Below are 22,249 nucleotides of genomic sequence, written 5' to 3' on the forward strand. Positions count from 1 at the left end.
AAGCAGAGCCGGGTTTAGTGACGACTATTAGGGACAGATAATTTAGTTTGAAACGATTTTAAACGTAGGGGGGAGGTTATGGTCCTTAACGTGCTACTTATAGTGTTTTAAAGAAATATTTTCAGTGGCAGCGTTGGTACCGTCTAATTCACAAATTATGAATAACTGAAAAGTAGAAAAAACAACTAAATAGCGGCGTATGATATGCCGCGGGCCGGCTCGTTCTTATATAAAACAACAGGGGATGGGAACTCGGGCTATAGACATGATTTTTAATCCATTTTAAATACTTAAAGTTTTAAAAATAGAATAAAATCTCGTAGACAAAAGAATTGCACACCAAGTGAACGCCAAATAAAAAGTGCATAATAGTGCGCAATATTATTAGCACTTTAAAAATTTACATTAGTTTTTTGAGAAATCAGAAGTAGCGTAAATTACTACTTCCGGTCAACGGAAATTACTCAATCTTTTTACAGAAGGTAGAGAATTAGATTTTTTACTTACGTGTGAAATTTCATTTATCTATCTGAAATAGTACTCAAGTTATAGGCTTTTGAAAATTTCAAAGTAGAAAAAAATACCACTTCCTGTTATCGGAAATCGCTCAAAAGTTGATACGGATCTACGATTTTGATAAAATACTTATATATGAAATTTCATCAACCTAGCTGTAACGGTACTCAAGTTATCGTGTTTACACACGGACAGACAGACAGACACACAGACATACGGACAGAATTGCAAAGCCCAGTTTTTCAGACTGGATTACGCATAAAACCTCTTAATTTTGATAAATCTGGATTGATAATTTTTGCCCGATTAAAATACTTCGGATGTGATGAAGGATTGAGGTGTAATACGGTGAAAATGTTAAAATTTCAAATGATTTTTGTGCACGATTACAATACTTTCTCTATACTTCGTATATACGAGAAAGTAAAAAAGGATACATGAGTATATGATCAATATATCAATATATATGTTGTTAGAACACTGAGTCTGAGACCTCCAAAAAATGTTGCTTTTTTTCTAGAGCCTACACACCACTTATGTTATTAGCGAAAGCATCCAGTTACGTAAGCTTAAAGCATGATGAGCTTATATTCTACGTTAGGATTGTGTACATCAAAACAACCCAATCTCTACCTCTCTTGACAAAATAGACGATGATGCCCATATGTGGAAAAAAATTATTATCTCGTGTTAGTCATGTTGATTTGCTTTATTTTTAGCCATTTCAGTTGCTATTTTTGTATTATATGATCACATAAATTTTCTCTTCTTATTTCAGACTCAATAAGATGAATCCAGCAACCAAATGGACTGTTAAAATACACGGTTTGTAGTTAGCAACGTTACTAACAGAAGTATCATATTATATTATGTGTACGTGCGTGCGTCTGTCTGTCTGTGTATGGTGTGTATATATGTGTGTGTTGTCTCTATGTTGCTGTTTTATTTCTACATTTCCTGAAAAAGTGTTTCACTCAATTTATGTTAAATGATAGTTTATTACGTGAAATTAACGAACGTTAACTTTTAAGTTTAATTATTGACCACACAATTGAAACTTGCTTGTTTAATTTAGGTTCTTAACCTGGGTTTAATCGAACCCCAGGGGCTCAATGAGTCAGTGTCAGGGTTTCGGCTGAGGTAAAACACACACCCGATTCCTATGACTTGTTAACATATTTTGTCAGTACAGTCAAGGATTCAGAGAATGTGCATATGAAACTGAAGGGGTTCGGTACGTTCAAAAAGGTTAAGAACCACTGGAGTCGAGACATTTAATTTAACACCAGAACCCCGAGCTGAATCAGCATCGATTACTAACTGGACCAATATCTTGCATCTGACGTGTGTGTTTGATTGTTAGATTGACAACTACCGTGCAATTATCTAACGCATCTTAAACTTACAGAGACTTACAGTAATTATCTAACGCATCTTATACTTGCAGAGGCTTACAGTAATTATCTACAGAAAATGTTTGATGAGGTCGATCACCTCGACAGGTTTGAAGTTTTATTTCAAATATTTTTTTTAGTGGACACTTAAGTCGCATGTAAAACAATGTCATGTTAAGGTTATAAATTGCTCCTCTCAGTCCCTTGTTGGTGCTGTTATGATTTTCTGATCGCGATTACTTGACCCTCACCATGACCATAACACTAACAGTACCTGTGATGTTGGAGGAAAAAAATCAATATGATACAGTAGTGCTTTAATTATAGCCCAAATATAACATTCTCAATTAAAAATACTCATATATAGAACATACATCCCAATCGATTAAAATGATCGACAACAGAAAGTATATTCTAATATTTTAAATTAATATTTGAATTGAATAATCGAATAAGCACACAAACCACACCTTACTAAGTTAATTCTGTTTATTTACATATTCTATTTTTATAAATATGACTTTCTTAACTTTTATAATTTAAATACTATTTTACTTATATTTCTTTAAAATGCTTTTTAATTAATTACAAACGACAAATATATACATATATATATATATATATATATATATATATATATATATATATATATATATATATATATATATATATAAACGGCCCTCGTGGCTAATATAGCTAACATTAAATACATAAAGTATGTTATTATCATTATAAAAGTAACCACTTATGCAAATTAAAGTCCTACTCATATATATATACGAGAAAAATGGCCCGTTGAGGAAGGATACACCGGGCGCTAGGTTGATAGTGCTGTCTCTTTTCTCTAAACTAAAACCAACCCATCCCCCACACACACCTACCCCCAACCCCCAACCCCACCCACCCCACCCCCAGCCCCACCCCAGCCCCACCCACCCACCCCCACCCCCACCCCCCAAAAAAACATGTCTACCGTCCCATTCAACGAAATATAATTATATACTTTTTCCAGTGTCCGCCCCCTCCCCGAAAATTCTACCCCCGCCCCCGAAAATTTCAACTACCCCCACCCCTCTCCGGGGAGGAAAAAGTCTGAAAGAAACACTGGTGTTGCGCTTAGCCACTACGCGAAGAATTGCATTAAAGAAATTGCGAGAAAACCACTTTTTAGATTAGACACATTAATTAGGCGGTAATTTTATTATAGAGTATCGATGAAGAAATTTCTTTTGAGTTGGGGAGGGGGGGGGGGCTCAGACGTTCTTACGCGGGGGGTGGGGCTTCGCCCCTACCTGAAGAATTATATGCAAGAAACTCTTCACGAAAACCATTTAGATTAGACAAAATTTCCTTTTTTTCAATGTTTACGCGAGAATCAATGACGTCATATTACTGTGCGCACTCTCTGGTTTGAGATTATGTTCTACTCTCTGCTAAATGTGTCGACGTCATATTTCGTTTTTCGAATTACTGTGTATGTTTTTATTTTGCTTGTGTTTTCTCTAGAGCGTTCTTGTCAGACAGAGCGTTCTTGTCAGACAGAGCGTTCTTGTCAGATAGATAGACAGACAGCGAAACTATTAGTATTAATATATATATATATATATATATATATATATATATATATATATATATATATATATATATATATATACATATATATATATATATACCATACATATATATACCTAATACATATATATATAATATATATATACATATATATATACCATACATAAATATACCTAATACATATATATATATTTATATATATATATATATATATATATATATATATATATATATATATATATATTTATATATATATATATATATATATATATATATATATATATATATATATATATATATATATATATATATATAAATCCAGCCATGAAAACGAATCGATGAGATTGTCTAGAGCTCCGAGTGTTAACACAAGACCTAGTAGAAACAGTCACTACCAAAAGAAAGACAACACGTTGGTCAAAGGGACACTTGGTCTTGTCCCAGAGTTAGGTGCTGAAGGTCCATCGCTGAACAGATTCTCGCGTATACTGTTGAGGAACAAACAAAAGAAAAAGTAAAACGAAACAAGGTGGATTGCAATCTCACTGATGTATTAAGCTTATATTTTCTATATAAGTTGTATGCTTTTCTATTTCTTCTGGAAGGGGGAGGTAGTAGAGGGATGGTGGGTGTGCTCTAGATGGCATTGTCTTCCCCCCAAAAATGCCTGAAAGAAACTGCGTGAAAATATCGTAAATAAAATAGAAACAGCAAAGGCAATATGCAGCTTTGTTTATTGATATGCGTTAAGTGAATTTTCATTTACTTATTGTCTGCATAATTAATTTAAAATAATTTTCCTGTGTTTTTAAAGTTTATACATACCATATATTTTAATCTTGGTTCTTGTTTTTAAAACGGCAAAATTTGTATTTTAATTAGAGCAATCAGACAAGTTTACCTTTCTTTTTTTAAGAAGATATGTACAATGTTTAAGAATCTGTTGTTTTTTTAAAAAAGTATTATTGTTAGTCAACAAAAAATAAAATAATATAGAAAATCTATAAGCGAGGTTTTTTTTTTTAATTTAAAATATAAAAATGTTCACGAGGTGAATAAAGTTGTGTCTGATGTCAAACAAAAATGCTCTGGCACAGAGTAGGCCTACCTCAAAAGACCACTTAAAAGAAATCAACATCGATTAGGGTTGCCAGGTGTCCAGTTTTGAACTGGACAGTCCAGTATTTGAGCAGACTGTCCATGATAAAATAAATACAAATACTGGACAAGTATATGAATAATACTCTGTTACCCCCCCCCCCCCCCCTTCTTCTGCTTTGCGGCATACCTGAGAAGGGAAGGATGGAAAGGTGTCCAGTATTTTCGGAAAAGGTATCTGGCAACCCTAACATCGATTGACTTGGCGCCCTTACAGCTAAGACTTGGCGCCCTTACAACTACGCTTGACTTGGCGCCCTAACAGCTATATTTTTAAAAAAATTAAGTGATAGAACCAACATAAAATCAAACGTTAGAAATGTTACTTATTAACAATGCAATGATGAAGACCGTGCTTGTTGATGCTCTGTTGAGCACTGTCCTAGTTGATGAATGATGATGTAAATTAGTTAATTAACGAGCCAGGATGGAAACTAATTGGCTGTTAATCTCAACCGTCAAAATTCTGGTACAGCTGTCTGTGTGAAGACACGGGCTACATTAGTCTGCTCAGTTAGCCCCGCCACTGTCCCGATTAGGGCTTGTAAGTAGGTCACCAGCTTCTCGTTTCCGTACTTGCCAGTTAGTATTTTTCAAACCAAATGTGAATTTTTTAAAATTAAATCTGTAAAAAATATATATAGAAAAGTTACTTTGCTATTGTATTTAAAATTAGAAACAATAATAATGCTCATACTGGTAACTACAAAATGTCGGCTAGTTTAAAGAAAAATATAGTCTGCGTAAAATATGTTATAGAAGCGTAAGTTTGTTATTATTTATTTATTAATTATTCGAATCCGTATCAGGTTGTCCTAAACGAAATTAAAATATGAATGCAATACTATTCATCACCAAAGCCAACAGTACTTAATTTGATTCTATTATTAGTAAAATGTTTATAATTATTGCATTTTGGGTACTCATTGGTACTTTAAAGTCTTGGAGCGAGGTCTGGAAACAAATAGCCGAAAAGTTTAAGTTTTTTTTGTCGTCAAGGGAATCATGTTCACAAAATATTAATATAGTTCGAAAATGTATACCTCTCCCTGACAAACGAGACTTGAATTTTAAGTGTGAGGGGCCGAGATTTACAAAGCCTATTAAGTAAAAGGCCAGCAACTCATCTCTCAAAAAAAAAAACAAAAAAACTAATTACCTAACCTGACTGCTACGCCTTTCCTCCTAGGTGGCACGTCTATATTGGATGTTGAAATGACACATTACTAATTACAGGTCACTAATTACAAATAACAAATTAACACTGCTTGCTAATTGATGCGCATAGACTTGAAATTTTCGCCACGTAAACATATTTGACGAGGTCTGATGGAGTAAACACTGATTAGGTTAATGATTTGTGTGGTTAAATTATAATTAAAACTCATCTTTCCATCTGATGCGAAGTTCTTTCGGCGGTGAAGGAACAGCTATGAATCAAAGTAAGTCTTTTGACAACATTTAATGTTAAATATGTGTAGCGTAGGCAGGTATGGATAAGCTGTGACCAAGCGGCCTGGGAATTTTTAAAAAGTCGATCTCCCAAAGAACATTTCAACTGTGCATATTTTGTCTATGATAGCCTGGGAACCCCTGACTACTTCATAATAATGGTCATTTAACACATTGCAGTATACAATACAAGCAAAAATGATAAATCGGAAGTATAAAATCTAATCATGTCTATTACAGCAACGATCATGTAAGCTTTCTCGTTTCTAAAGTTAGAAAAAAAGTCAAGTTCCCTTTCAATCCTGACGGTGGGCAAGTGAAGTTTACCAGTTTCTGTGTGGACTCGACATATGAGGAGATGGTGTGGTCAGCATTAAGTCCATCCGCCTTTACTTTCGCTAACGTTAGTGGAATAAGGAACGTTCAACTGACTTGACCCGGATTAGAACTTGAGACTTTGGGGTTAGCAGCTTAGCGCTCTACGGGTTGGCCCTGCCGTCCCCAATCCTTCAGTTGCGAAATTTTTACCGGTCACTGTTAGGCGAGGTTTGGGGACTTGGGGTAATTTTTAATCCAACAAAAATTATTCTCATATTGTTTCTGCTAGTCATGTATCAAGCAATTTAAAAAAAAATATTTTCTTAATTTAATTTTTTTAAAAAGTTAAAAAAAAAAATTAAGTATTGTCCTTTGCTTATGCCTCGAAGTGTGTTTGCATGTGTGTATTTAGGTGGAAGGGGGGGGGGTCGTTGTGCAGCTTGACTAAAATAACATTGTATCATTCATATTGCATCTGATGACTGGTTTTATTTGCAGGCGTTCTTGTAGTGCTGATGGTGATGGCGTGTGTGTATTTGTATGGAGGGAGGGGGGTCGTTGGGCAGCTTGACTAAAGGAACATTGTATCATTCATATTGCGAAAAAAAAATGACTGGTTTTATTTGCAGGCGTTCTTGTAGTGCTGATGGTGATGGCGTGTGTGTATTTGTATGGAGGGAGGGGGGTCGTTGGGCAGCTTGACTAAAGGAACATTGTATCATTCATATTGCGAAAAAAAAATGACTGGTTTTATTTGCAGGCGTTCTTGTAGTGCTGATGGTGATGGCGTGTGTGAGCATCGTGGCGGGAACCTGGTGGGGTAAGAGAATAAAAATATTCACGTTTTTTTTTTTTCCTAGCCTAATACGCTGATGATGAAATCCTAATTAAGGCTTAGGTGTTGGCCTAGAATGGACCTGTGAAGATTTGTTGCAGGCCTGTTCAATTGTAAGCTAGTTCAGTTTTGTTATGTATCTAACTTTACAACCTCTACCTCTCCAAGTCTTTCCTTACACTTATTTGTGTGTGTGTGTGTAATCCATGCTACTTAACATTCCCATATAAACATGTTCCATATAAGTTTTCTTCACCCTATCCCCGGTAGGTGTGGGAAGTTTTTAATTTGACAATTATTTGACTTGTCCTATTAACAGTGAAGTCCAAATAATACACCCCCCCCCCCCACTGTCTTTTCGCCTACTGCACTTACTACAAATCCCCTCCTTAAAGTGTGTAAAGTCAGTCAATTATGACCATTTAGAACATACACTACCGCATACTAACCCTCCACCCCCTGTGTATTTAAGGGTGGCCGGAAAGAACCGCAACGGAAAAAAGCGCAACGGAAAAAAGCGCAAATCAAAAAGCGCAACGGAAATAAGCGCACACGGAAAAAAGCGCAAAGAGAAAAAAGCGCACACAGAATAAAGCGCAAAGAGAAAAAAGCGCAAACGGAAAAAAGCGCAAAGAGAAAAAAGCGCACACAGAAAAAAGCGCAAACAGAAAAAAGCGCAAACGGAAAAAAGCGCAAAGAGAAAAAAGCGCACACGGAAAAAAGCGCAAAGAGAAAAAAGCGCAAACAGAAAAAAGCGCAAAGAGAAAAAAGCGCACACAGAAAAAAGCGCAAACAGAAAAAAGCGCAAACGGAAAAAAGCGCAAAGAGAAAAAAGCGCAAACGGAAAAAAGCGCAAAGAGAAAAAAGCGCACACAGAAAAAAGCGCAAACAGAAAAAAGCGCAAACGGAAAAAAGCGCAAAGAGAAAAAAGCGCAAACGGAAAAAAGCGCAAACAGAAAAAAGCGCACACGGAAAAAAGCGCAAACGGAAAAAAGCGCAAACGGAAAAAAGCGCAAACAGAAAAAAGCGCAAACGGAAAAAAGCGCAAACAGAAAAAAGCGCACACAGAAAAAAGCGCAAACAGAAAAAAGCGCAAACGGAAAAAAGCGCAAACAGAAAAAAGCGCACACAGAAAAAAGCGCAAACGGAAAAAAGCGCAAACAGAAACAGAAAAATGCGCAACCAGAAAAAACACAACGAAAAATGTGCAAAAGAGAAATTTAGCACACAGACCATATGGACTAGATGACACATTTATACATGACTGTTAGGGCTGCTGTGAGAGTGTCGTGTTTGATCACGTGATCTACTACCATTTAAAGCGTACCACTACCATCTGCATTCCCATCACCACGATACAGGCGATAATCACTTTACACAATGCCTATTATTTTCTTGGTCAATAATTATTTAACTACTATTCTCGTATAAACATAAAACTATCGACATTACACGAAGTATCTTTCACATTCTCCCTAGTCCGAACTACCTAGCTTGCATACTATAACAACCCGTTCCTATGGCAAAACTTCACTCTCTTTCATCCGCGTCATCAAACATGCATTTGTCATATCTCTCGTAACAACATTCATTCGCACCAAAATAACAATTTTGTATTTAATATTTTTTCACATCATGACGCACCTACCTACCTACCTACTACCCACCTACCCACCTACCTACCTACCTACCTAACTACCCACTTACCCACCTACCCACCTACCCGCCTACATACTTACCAAACTACCCACCAAAAAAGTATCGGCGAAGTTCGTAAGTTTCGTAAACTGTACTAGACATCATTTTTTTAATGAAAATTCATTGACATCATTGACATATGTTACATATATGTTACATTTTGCGATAACCTTAATTAGTGCGTTGGGCTTGTATGAAAACTCACTTCGAACTAACTCAATTACATGCTATTTATTTTAACATTACACGGTAAGCGTCACCCAACTGTTGTGATGTGAGGTGAGGACAGGTTCGACAATAAACCAACACGAAAGTACGAAAGAGACATAGATTGCCTATTAGAGAATGGACCCCTTAACTTGCCTAACCCCACCATTTATTATACCCTACCTAACCTCTAAATTTACTGCGCTAAATGTTACTTCCCTCCCAATCGTTCCTATTCTACAGAATTGTGTATACTATTTATTTACATTCTTTAATCTCAATATAACTAAAATAGACTTTTGTTTGAAGGGTAATGAAAACATGTAAACAAAAGAAATTCGCATAGATTTAGAGTAGCGTCCCTATGTATCGTGGTGATGGGAATGCAGATGGTAGTGGTACGCTTTAAATGGTAGTAGATCACGTGATCAAACACGACACTCTCACAGCAGCCCTAACAGTCATGTATAAATGTGTCATCTAGTCCATATGGTCTTTGTGCTAAATTTCTCTTTTGCACATTTTTCGTTGTTTTTTCTGGTTGCGCATTTTTCTGTTTCTGTTTGCGCTTTTTTCCGTTTGCGCTTTTTTCTGTGTGCGCTTTTTTCTGTTTGCGCTTTTTTCCGTTTGCGCTTTTTTCTGTTTGCGCTTTTTTCTGTGTGCGCTTTTTTTCTGTTTGCGCTTTTTTCCGTTTGCGCTTTTTTCCGTTTGCGCTTTTTTCCGTGTGCGCTTTTTTCTGTTTGCGCTTTTTTCCGTTTGCGCTTTTTTCTCTTTGCGCTTTTTTCCGTTTGCGCTTTTTTCTGTTTGCGCTTTTTTCTGTGTGCGCTTTTTTCTCTTTGCGCTTTTTTCTGTTTGCGCTTTTTTCTCTTTGCGCTTTTTTCCGTGTGCGCTTTTTTCTCTTTGCGCTTTTTTCCGTTTGCGCTTTTTTCTGTTTGCGCTTTTTTCTGTGTGCGCTTTTTTCTCTTTGCGCTTTTTTCCGTTTGCGCTTTTTTCTCTTTGCGCTTTTTTCTGTGTGCGCTTTTTTCTCTTTGCGCTTTTTTCCCGTGTGCGCTTATTTCCGTTGCGCTTTTTGATTTGCGCTTTTTTCCGTTGCGCTTTTTTCCGTTGCGGTTCTTTCTGGGAACCGTATTTAAGTCACAATGCCCACAATGGCGTCACTAGATTGGGTGTCAGCTGATGTGGTAACTGAGGGTATTGACACCAAACCTCAACAAAAGTTTTGAATTTTCAGTTTGGTGTCACCTTTACCCCTTTACTTTTAATATGTTAACTGGATATTAGTTTTAACTGGATAAAACAAAGGTTTGACAGTGCATTTTACGATCTGATGCCACCCCCTAAATAATCCCCTACCCCCTTTGTTTAGTTTGGAAATTTTTTAAAAATTTCAGGGAATCTTAATTTTAATTTAGAAAATATACCGAGGTCTCTCAATCAGATGAACTCCACTTCATCTGCCCCACGTCTTGGGCACGAACGGCAAAAGAATTTAGAAAATAGTTTTAATTAATTGAAATTTATAGTTCGCTACACATTTCATCCCTAACGACATCTATATTTAGACACTTGGAAACAACCAATCGCTGACGCCCTGGCGAAACTACGGAGCAACGTCACAGAGGATGTTGTGAAAGAATGGGTGGAGCGCGGGAAAGAAGCCGTCAGCAAAATGACGAATCTGGCCAATGGTGAGTTTTGGTTTACAAAATTTTTTTAAAATTTTTAGCTTTATTAAGGAATCAACATAAAACTGGAACTTTGGAAAAATAAGGAGTAAAACAAAGGTTATTAGATTAGGCTATAGACTCTAATTACTTAATTATGTTTTCATTAACTTAATAACAATTTCGTTAACTATAGATTACTTCTAATGAACTGTCGTTGCAAGGGCGTTAACCCATTTTAATCATCATATATTATTTTTACAGTTTGTTCTCCCTTTAATTAAACATTTTTTGTCATAATAATTTTTGCCAATTCAAATTTCGTAAACACATTTTTTTTCAGAGAACAACAATGGCATCCTCCAATAAAATTGTAAAGAAATATATTTGATCTGAGGAGCACGCAAGAAAAATATTCTAGAATGTTGAGTTTTCAAAGTGTAAAATAAAATCTTTAGATTCAACATATTGTTTGATGGAGACTTTTTCTTAAGTCCATGAAGTTTGGCTCATAAAATGTGTTTGAATGCTGGATTTATTCATCAATTAAATCCTTGATATTTTATGTAAATTGATTAACACAGAGATAGAGTGGGATCAAAAGTATTAAAAATCAGCAGACTTAATTATTTTTATAGAAATTAATGTTGTTAAGCATATTACTTTCCAATTTTTGACAAGGCAAGAAATTAAAAAAAAAAAAAACTATTTAGTGCACATTAATTTTTTATTACAAAGGCAGCAGTAGTTCATTTTAATGAATGTTTTTTCCAAAACAAAACTTTTGAAACACTGGGAAAACTTTAAAATGTTTTAAAAATGCCTTTTACACCCATTATAGTGAATGTTGTATAGATTAAAAAGAAAAACAGTTCATTTTTCATTTATGATGGGCGCTGGCCATTTATAACTATGTAGGATAACATGGCCATGTGGGCCATGTAGAATAAAAATGGCCAAGTGTAAAAAATGAATTCAAATTTATTTCAGAGACAATATCATTAAACATATAAATATGTTAAGTAAGGCAGGATTCACATAATGCATTTCACATTTAATACAATAATAAATGTAACATTTGTAAAATGATTACATCAATGTAATAACAATAATTAACATAAAAAATATAATTGTCTATTGTGTAGTTATAATTTTGCATTACACAAAAATTTCAGAAAAATCCCTTTTATATGAAGTTATTGGGTCCTTCTTCTATACTAAATGACTATTGATTTGGCCTATCTAATACTTTATTGATGTGTGATTGATGTGTGACATTAAATCTACCTTATTTAAACTAATTTATCTTACACAAAACTACCCTATCTAAGACCCATTATATCAAATTGTTTTTAAACAAAAATTCTAATTAGGATAGAGAACTGAAAAATATAATGTATTCTTATGAGTAGGGTTATATCTAGTCTAAAAGTATGCTTTATCTGTTTATGATAATAAATGATTAAAAACATATAAATATGGCATAAATTAATTGCTACTCATTATTCAATATTAGAAAATCTTGAACATTTCCAACATGCAAACAAAAACACTTTTTCAAAGCACTATCACACCGGGCTAACAATATCCTTGCATAGATTCTGTTGAAACAAATTGTAAAATTCATGAGCTTGATTGTTGCCACGATCACTTCAAAAGTGGCGTCCTGGCCGATATTCTGACACTCTTAGCTGATGTCATCCTTTCAGCTTTCCTGGGTGACCAGGCGTTGCGCAGGTCACAAACTCTCTCCAGGAAGTTCAGATCTCTGGGTGGCAGGCTGTTGTATTGTTCCTCATCAATCCACATGTAGTTCTGAGACTGTGGGACCAGACAGGAAAAAAATTATTTTAAATAAGGCGTTATTCTTAAAAGACATTGTAATACCTATTGTCAGATGTAAGTAAGGCGTCATTCTTAAAAGATATTGTAATACCTATTGTAAGATGTAAGCAAGGCGTCATTCTTAAAAAACAGTGTAATACCTATTGTCATATGTAAGTAAGGCGTCATTCTTAAAAGATATTGTAATACCTATTGTCTGATGTAAGCAAGGTGTCATTCTTAAAAGAGATTGTAATACCTATTGTCAGATGTAAGCAAGGCGTCATTCTTAAAAGAGATTGTAATACCTATTGTCAGATGTAAGTAAGACGTCATTCTTAAAAGAGATTGTAATACCTATTGTCTGATGTAAGCAAGGCGTCATTCTTAAAAGACATTGTAATACCTATTGTCAGATGTAAGCAAGGCGTCATTCTTAAAAGACATTGTAATACCTATTGTCTGATGTAAGCAAGGCGTCATTCTTAAAAGAGATTGTAATACCTATTGTCAGATGTAAATAAGGTGTCATTCTTAAGACATTGTAGTACTTATTGTCTGATGTAAGCAAGGCGTCATTCTTAAAAGACATTGTAATACCTATTGTCTGATGTAAGCAAGGCGTCATTCTTAAAAGACATTGTAATACCTATTGTCAGATGTAAGTAAGGCGTCATTCTTAAAAAACAGTGTAATACCTATTGTCTGATGTAAGTAAGGCGTCATTCTTAAAAGACATTGTAATACCTATTGTCTGATGTAAGCAAGGCGTCATTCTTAAAAAACAGTGTAATACCTATTGTCTGATGTAAGCAAGGCGTCATTCTTAAAAGACATTGTAATACCTATTGTCTGATGTAAGCAAGGCGTCATTCTTAAAAAACAGTGTAATACCTATTGTCTGATGTAAGCAAGGCGTCATTCTTAAAAGAGATTGTAATATCTATTGTCTGATGTAAGCAAGGCGTCATTCTTAAAAGACATTGTAATACCTATTGTCAGATGTAAGCAAGGCGTCATTCTTAAAAGGCATTGTAATATCTATTGTCTGATGTAAGCAAGGCGTCATTCTTAAAAGACATTGTAATACCTATTGTCAGATGTAAGTAAGGCGTCATTCTTAAAAGATATTGTAATACCTATTGTAAGATGTAAGTAAGGCGTCATTCTTAAAAGACATTGTAATACCTATTGTCAGATGTAAGAAAGGCATTTCTTAAAAGAGATTGCAATACCTATTGTCAGATGTAATTAAGGCGTCATTCTTAAAAGACATTGTAATACCTATTGTCAGATGTAATTAAGGCGTCATTCTTAAAAGACATTGTAATACCTATTGTCAGATGTAAGTAAGGCGTCATTCTTAAAAGATATTGTAATACCTATTGTCAGATGTAAGTAAGGCGTCATTCTTAAAAGATATTGTAATACCTATTGTAAGATGTAAGTAAGGCGTCATTCTTAAAAGACATTGTAATACCTATTGTCAGATGTAAGAAAGGCATTTCTTAAAAGAGATTGCAATACCTATTGTCAGATGTAATTAAGGCGTCATTCTTAAAAGACATTGTAATACCTATTGTCAGATGTAATTAAGGCGTCATTCTTAAAAGACATTGTAATACCTATTGTCAGATGTAAGTAAGGCGTCATTCTTAAAAGATATTGTAATACCTATTGTCAGATGTAAGTAAGGCGTCATTCTTAAAAGATATTGTAATACCTATTGTAAGATGTAAGCAAGGCATCATTCTTAAAAGAGATTGCAGTACCTATTGTAAGATGTAAGTAAGGTGTCATTCTTAAAAGAGATTGTAATACCTATTGTCAGATGTAAGTAAGGCGTCATTCTTAAAAGATATTGTAATACCTATTGTAAGATGTAAGCAAGGCATCATTCTTAAAAGAGATTGCAGTACCTATTGTCTGATGTAAGTAAGGTGTCATTCTTAAAAGAGATTGTAATACCTATTGTCAGATGTGAGTAAGGCGTCATTCTTAAAAGAGATTGTAATACCTATTGTAAGATGTAGTAAGGCATCATTCTTAAAAGAGATTGGCAAAAAATAGCAAAATATATAGAGAAAAACTTGAGGGGGGTGCAAATCGAAAGTTTGAGGGGGGGTGTGCAAATCGAAAATGTGAAAGTTTGGCTCCGGGAAGGGTCGCTACGCCTCTGTGGGGTGACACCATTAAGTGCCATACCGGGTGACACCGACCTTGCTACGCCACTGCTTTGTACAATGCTTGAATCAATGAATTTAAGCCTATTCTGTTATTAAACAAGTTTATCTCTCCAACATTTCAAAATTTTAGAGTCCCGAATCAGCCAATGTAATTTTGACATGTTTATTCATAAATAATTTTAAAAAAAACCCAGATGAAATAATTAACAGTTGAAACTGAGATGAATTAATAATTCTGAGCTAAAAAAAAAAAAAAATTCACTGGTACCTGTTTCCCCTTACTTTCAAAATATTTTATGGGTTTTGTAACATTGGTTTGAGTATAAGCCAAGTGCTTTAGGATATTTGATATTTCAACATTTGTGCACAAATTTGTCTGACAAAAGGATGCAAGAATTGCTGAAATTTCCTATATTTCATGTACACACACACAAAAATAACAAAGATAGATTCTTTTCTGCAGTAGTTTACCATGAATTATCTACTCACCAGCCCACTTTGCTAGTAAAAAAAGATCTATGATTGGCACACTCGCCTTTCACGAAAGTTTAATTAATATTGTTCAAATTTTAAAAAATGTGACCATCGTATATCAACATATAAATTAAAAAAAAAACATATAGGCCTACTTCTATATTTTATAATCAAAGTTTAGCAATATTGAAATTTAATGGTTAGAATTATCATTAAATATCAATATTTTCAGCCCACTTACCATTTAATATAACCTCAAAACAAGGGAGACTATAAATAAAAAGTTAATAAAAATATATAATAAAAGAAAAATTCAAATGCCATAAAATTTCTTTCAAAATGTTTTATTGTTTAATATTTAATTGAATAATAATATTAAAAATGCTTTAAAATTATTTCGAAATTATTTTTTTTTCTAGATTTTACACTTATCATTTTACTCTAGTCTAAATAGAAAACTTTCACCTTTATGAAATATTTAATTAGAAGACAATGCAAGTGTTCAATTGAAACACTATTATGACTACAAGTTTCTTTTGGCACAAAAGAATAATATTTTTATTATAAAAAAGAAGAAAGGCTGGAAAAAAAGAAAAGCTAAAGAAGCAAGAAAATCATTTTAAAAAACAAAAGAAATTTCATCAAACTTAGTCACTGACATCACCCAAGATAAACTAGATGAAGACATTGAGAGACTTCTGGTCAGTTGAAGTGACTTTAACTTGGCTATTACAAAGACAGGACAAGTTATAATAGGGAAATATCCAGAGCATCTACGAAGAGCTAATAAAGAAAGTGCTAAAAGTGTTATTGTTAGATTTTTAAAATATTATTTCCAAGCAGGCCTGATTAATTTTAAAAAAAATAACTTTGTATTCTCGATCTTTTGGCTTGGTTTAAAGTGTAGTATCTGCACTGAGGTCCTAGTAGATTTTATTTAGCCTAGCAGTTTGATTTAGCCTATTTAGAACAATGGGTCAAATCTCTATTACTGCTGTCTTTATTCCTTGAGTGTAGCGATTACGCTGAGCAATTTTGAATGTTAATATGAACTACGATTGCGTCCATACATCTCTCGATGCCATTTATGTCTTTGAGAAAAGCCACTGCCTACTTGAAGGCTATGTGGGTGGTACGTGCGGCTATGTTCAAGTTTCAGAGATGACACCTGCCTAGGAGAAATCTCTGTCACAACATCAACGAACATATGATAAACTTTACTAAAAGATTAATTAGACTTGATGATCAACGTGACTAAATAATATATCCAAACTCACGATGCATTCAACTCACAGTATACACAACTGTAGATATACTCTACCTCACGATATACCCACCTCACGGTAAACCCACCTCATGATAAGCCCACCTCACGATATACTTAACTCCAGATACTCTACCTCACAATATAGCTACCTCATGATTTTCCCAACTGTAGATATACTCTACTTCACAATATAACCACCTCACGGTATACCCAACTCAATATATACCCACCTCATGATATACAATGTACATTTTAAATAGATATTCAGAGATCAACAACAGCACTACTACAATCAACAAACTTTGATGCTTAAGAACTACTCCAGCCTATAACTAGACCACAGCTAACTGTCTCAATACTACAGCAACTTAAGAAGTCATTCAAGAAGATGACCAAGATCTTCCATAAGATTTATTTACACTTAGACATTTAAATATTAATTCTCTTCATTTTATAATAGGTACATGGAAAAAAAATGCTAGCAAGTTATATGATGCATTCCCAGAGTAAAGATCAAGATCCCATGTCCAAGCTATATAGACACAACTTACTTTGTTGATGAACTTGCAGTTCTAAGCTATATAGACACAACTTACTTTGTTGATAAGCTTGCAGTTCTAAGCTATATAGACACAACTTACTTTGTTGGTCAACTTGCAGTTCTAAGCTATATAGACACAACTTACTTTATTGATGAGCTTGCAGTTCTAAGCTATATAGACACAACTTACTTTGTTGATGAGCTTGCAGTTCTCACCACTAGGGTTGTGGCTTCATAAAAGACAGTCCCCAAGTAAAGATCAAAAGACCCCCCTGCCCAAGCTATATAGACACAACTTACTTTGTTGATGAGCTTGCAGTTCTCGCCACTAGGGTTGTGGTAGTTGATGACCCTGATCTCAACCCATGAGCAACTGTTCATTGTTGTGGGGTCGTCTAAAATTCCACGGTAAACCTTGAAACAATCAACAAAAAGACAAATTATTATGACAGAAAATACATTTTTTAAAAGTAAATTACACAATTTTAAAAGCTTATAATTATACAATGCCTCAAGGAAAAAGAAAGCGGGGAAGGCCAAGGAAGACGTGGAGGTACATGGTGGAGAAACTGCTGACAGAGGCAGGACTGTCATGGGGGACTGCCAGGAAAGTTGCTGGAGACTGACAAAAATGGGGGGAGCTTTCTGCGGCGGCCCCATGTGTCTTGGGCACAAAAAAGAAAAAGATGGTGATAAATAAACTTCTTTTGACGTTTTTACAAAACTATTTTAAGCCCTTAAGCAACAAATACCCTGGCTAACTCACTGGGTCACTTCTCTGACAGTTGCGGACAGTTTTCTTAATCTTTTTAGATTTTTTCTTCTCTTTCTGTTTGCTTTTCTCATCTTTCTGAGCCTGTTGGTTATAGTCACACAACAAGAAGTAATGAACAACAACAAGAAGTAATGAACAACAACAAGAAGTAATGAACAACAAGAAGTAATGAACAACAAGAAGTAATGAACAACAAGAAGTGATGAACAAGATATGAACAACAAGAAGTAATGAACAACAACAAGTAATGAACAACAAGAAGTAATGAACAACAAGAAGTAACGAACAACAAGAAGTAATGAACAACAAGAAGTAATGAGCAACAAGAAGTAATGAGCAACAAGAAGTAATGAACAACAAAAATTAATAAGCAACAAGAAGTAATGAACCATTGAAGGATAAAAAATAAATAACATTGCTAATGCTAAAAACTGAGTACTTTTAATTAGAGTAACTGTACAAATACATTAAAAAACAAAATTATCTTTGTTTTAATGTACACTTGTAGTCTAGAAAAAGTATATGGTCTTAGTACTAGATCAGTGGTTCTTAACCTGGGACCCAAGCGTTCGGCGAGCCAGTCTCAGGGGTTCGTGTTCTATGTAGCATGCTGTTGTTATTTCACAATGTACATAGCGAACATGCAGATTATTATATCTAAAAGAAAAATGCAATACTTAATAGATTCAATAGTCATTGTACTTACATTTTCCAAATGCGCTGGTTTAAATTTTGAGCTGGAAACTTTGGTTTTTAAATCTTTGTGTGTAATAGTACCCTTAATAAACAATGATACTAAAATTATATTAGGATAAATGTTTAAACTAAGACTAAGACAATTTAAATTTTAAATCTATGTTGATGTAAATTTTGTTTTGATCAAACCATACACTTAATATAAATAAGTATATAATTTTAAATTAAACTGATGTCACTTATGTAATATGTTAACAAATTTTTGTAAGGTTACTATTAATTTTGCAAACAACTTTAGCAATGGAGACGACAGAGTTGACGAGAATCCTTCCATAATATTATGTTGACATGGATTAAAAACATGCATTTTTTAAAGCGACCAGAGTTTCTTCCAGGCATATCTGGAAGAAAGTCTACCACCCTCCCAAACTAAATGGAATTTATATACAAAATATATACTGTTAACAGTATCCCCCCCTTCCCCCCAGGAAAAGTTAGTCACCCCCCCCCCCCCCTTTCAGAGAGAAAAGTCTGGAATAAACACTGAAAGCAACCATAAAAATAATAAAAAAAATAAAAAATTAAGCTTAAAAATAAATCAGAAATTTTATATTTTTTTAATCAATTTTTATAAAAGTTGCAAATCCAAAGAACTAGAAATAATTTTATGAGTTTAAGGCTACATTTCTATTTATTTTCATCAAGCCTAAGTTATAACTGGATGTTTCACATTCGTAAGACAAACATTGATTAGCTTTACTGGAACTCTGTGGTTGATTACTTACAAGTAGACCGTCCCTGAGTCCACTTAGCTCTGATGGGTACCTAACTCACTTAAGGGAAATTAAGCTGGGCATAGAGCAGACTACACTATCCCTTTATATGTCGAGGTCACAGAAACAGGTGAACTCTACTTCTCTTGACCCATGGACCATCAGGAACATTACATCCCCATAGTCACTTTTTGTTAGGCTACATAATGTAATTTCTTTTGTTACCATTAGTACTATAGTAGTCAGGTGGTTTGGCAGTGTGCTCGCTGCACATCATGAGCAGAAGAACATTACAAACCTACCTCACAGCAAATCTTCTTCTTCTTAATCCTGTTTGTGCCCAAGACATATGGGGCAGCTGAATTAGAGTTCATCTGATTTATAGACCTCGGCATGTGAAGGTATAGTGTGGTCAGCACTATGCCCAGCCACATTTGTTTCCCTAACATAAGTTAGGTACCCATCAGAGCTGGGTGGACTCAGGGACATTCCACTGATTTGAACCTAGATTTGAACTCTTAGGTTAGCAGTCAGCTAGACCACGCCATTCCAGCACATACCACAAATTTATTTGATACATTGACTATATATCCAAAAGAAAGTTTTATTTGTTGTTTTTTTATAAGCAAAAACTAATCAAATTACTCACGTTCTTTTCTGTTTCTTTGCTTTGTGCTGCCATAACCTGTAAATTCTTTTAAAATAAAAGAAATTAAAAAATAAACATTAGCACACAGATCTATCAGCCTTATAAACCCAGGAAAAAGAGAGAAAGCTTTTAATATGCTTAAATTAAGTAGATCCATATTCAAATTGTATTGCAAAGCTCAGTTTATTCAGCTTTTTAAACAATCATATTTAAACAAACATGAATTCCCCATGTGCATATTATATTATAGTGAATATAGTTTAATAAACATAATTTTAATTAAACCCATTCATGACCAAATAATCTTACTATGACCTTATTTAGTAGCCAAAATAGTTTTAATTCAACCTTAAATTTACAGCCAAAAAACTGGAGTCTCTAAAACTCTGATTTTAAATATGTGAAATAGTTGCTTTTCACTTAGTCAGCCATACAAAAAAATGTACCTTTTTGAAAAGCTTTGTCTTCATTGCAGTACCAACAGTTTCTTGCTGTTAAAATAAAATAAAGATCAGTTGAAGATAATGGAGTAATAATAAAGTTAAACATTATCCTTAGATAGAATACCAATATGAATATATATATATATATATATATATATATATATATATATATATATATATATATATATATATACACACACAAAATAATTGATTAAAGTTGATATTTAACTGACTATTTGCCTTTCAGGATCACTCTTGATAGCTTGTAGAAAATAAGTAAAAGGATCAACACTCGGATCACAAATTACCTGATAAACAAAATGTAATTAATTAGTTGTTGTTGATCAATGTGAACATGTGTTTAATTTAATGTGGAAAACATTTTTGCAGATAAGTTTATAAAAGCCTTGAATATGAAAACCTATTTTGAAAGAATTATCCTAAATGAATCATATTTTTTGGCTAAATATTTAATACTTAAAATGTGGGTGTTGTAATTAGTTTGAATAAATTGTTTTACTAAACAAATTAGTATTTTTATACCATGGGGAAGTGAAACTCATGACTCTCAGTAGCACTCTTTTCCACCAGAAACTCAATTATATCTCTGTTATCTTTCCTGTCTATGTGTTGGTCCTTTATTTTCAGCCTGTTAGACAATAAACAAATCTCATTACTCTCATCTTTACATTTAATTTTAAAATGTATTAAATCAGGGGCTAGCATGGTGCTATATTTAATGGCACTTTTAACTATAAAAAAGAATTTAAAATCTGTTCACATATATCTGCAGATAAAAAAATTCTTAAATAGTTTTAGCTGAAAGAATTTACTTTTAATAAACCAGAACTCAGCCAAGGCAAGTGGCTGGCCTAAGTATTTTATGGTAGCAATAGACAAAATATTCAATAGCTTGGTTACACCCATGACCCCATGACCTGTATTAGAAAGATGAACCCTTGAAATTACTTGCTTATAATCATGACCCCACAATGACTGGGACCCCTGTATTTGAACAATGACTTTAGACATTATCTCGCTACAATCATGACCCCTTGATGATTGGGACCCCTGGATTAGAAGGGTAACCCTTGACATTACCTCTTTACAATCACAACCACAGAATGATTGGGACCCCTTTATTAGAAGGGTGACCCTTGACATTACCTGGTTACAATCACGACCCCTTGATGATTGGGACCCCTGGATTAGAAGGGTGACCCTTGACATTACCTCTTTACAATCACAACCACAGAATGATTGGGACCCCTTTATTAGAAGGGTGACCCTTGACATTACCTGGTTACAATCACGACCCCATGATGATTGGGACCCCTGTATTAGAAGGAAGATCCCTGACATTACCTGGTTACAATAACGACCCCACGATGATTGGGACCCCATCTTGGCAGGCCTTGAGCTCTTCTTCTGTCTCCCCTCTCATCAGCCGGTTGCAGTTTAGGGTTAACCGGGTAACCGTCATGTGTGACCTTGTATTTACCCAGGTAGCTCCTCCGGTCAATTTTATAAACCTTGTCATATCTATTAAAGCTGAGGCTTTGCTTTTTAAAGGGGTTTAGGTAGGTGAGATCCTCCAGGTTCCTGAGATAGAATATCAGTGTTAAATATCAGACATACTGACTTGACTTAACCCATTTGATGTCCCTAATGATCAAATGGCTGTGCATTTCACATAGCTTTAATCTTTTTAGGGAGGGTTGCTGCCCCCTATGTCCAACACTGTTTCAGTCATGTTGGTACCATGTTTATTACACTGAATCTATGTGCTAGACTCAAACCAAAGCTC

At 34.4% G+C, this 22,249-nt stretch overlaps 2 protein-coding genes across 3 annotated transcripts in view; one reads left to right on the forward strand and one right to left on the reverse strand.

The window, feature by feature from the left end:
• Positions 1-4,413, forward strand: part of LOC131938204 (transient receptor potential cation channel subfamily M member 2) — a 47,542-nt gene extending 43,129 nt beyond the window's left edge. Inside the window, exons 25-27 of the mRNA XM_059296118.1 lie at positions 1,295-1,341; positions 1,964-2,018; positions 3,805-4,413. Of these exons, the coding sequence (XP_059152101.1) occupies positions 1,295-1,341; positions 1,964-2,018; positions 3,805-4,000 (298 nt within the window). The 3' untranslated portion in view covers positions 4,001-4,413. The remainder of the gene's footprint in view (positions 1-1,294; positions 1,342-1,963; positions 2,019-3,804) is intronic.
• A 7,121-nt stretch (positions 4,414-11,534) lies between these two features.
• LOC131938198 (transient receptor potential cation channel subfamily M member 4) overlaps positions 11,535-22,249 on the reverse strand; it is a 29,285-nt gene continuing 18,570 nt past the window's right edge. For both annotated transcript variants that reach the window (XM_059296113.1, XM_059296112.1), the window contains exons 32-40: positions 21,808-22,044; positions 20,986-21,091; positions 20,676-20,750; positions 20,446-20,490; positions 20,000-20,044; positions 18,588-18,659; positions 17,873-17,962; positions 17,407-17,520; positions 11,535-12,635 (exon numbers count right to left, since the gene is read on the reverse strand). In XM_059296113.1, coding sequence (XP_059152096.1) covers positions 12,462-12,635; positions 17,407-17,520; positions 17,873-17,962; positions 18,588-18,659; positions 20,000-20,044; positions 20,446-20,490; positions 20,676-20,750; positions 20,986-21,091; positions 21,808-22,044 — 958 coding nt within the window. In that variant the 3' untranslated portion in view covers positions 11,535-12,461. The remainder of the gene's footprint in view (positions 12,636-17,406; positions 17,521-17,872; positions 17,963-18,587; positions 18,660-19,999; positions 20,045-20,445; positions 20,491-20,675; positions 20,751-20,985; positions 21,092-21,807; positions 22,045-22,249) is intronic.

The sequence above is a fragment of the Physella acuta genome, unplaced genomic scaffold (genome assembly GCF_028476545.2).
Source record: "Physella acuta isolate Inbredline_101_S28 unplaced genomic scaffold, ASM2847654v3 ptg000237l, whole genome shotgun sequence".
In the NCBI taxonomy this organism is placed as follows: Eukaryota; Metazoa; Mollusca; class Gastropoda; family Physidae; genus Physella; species Physella acuta.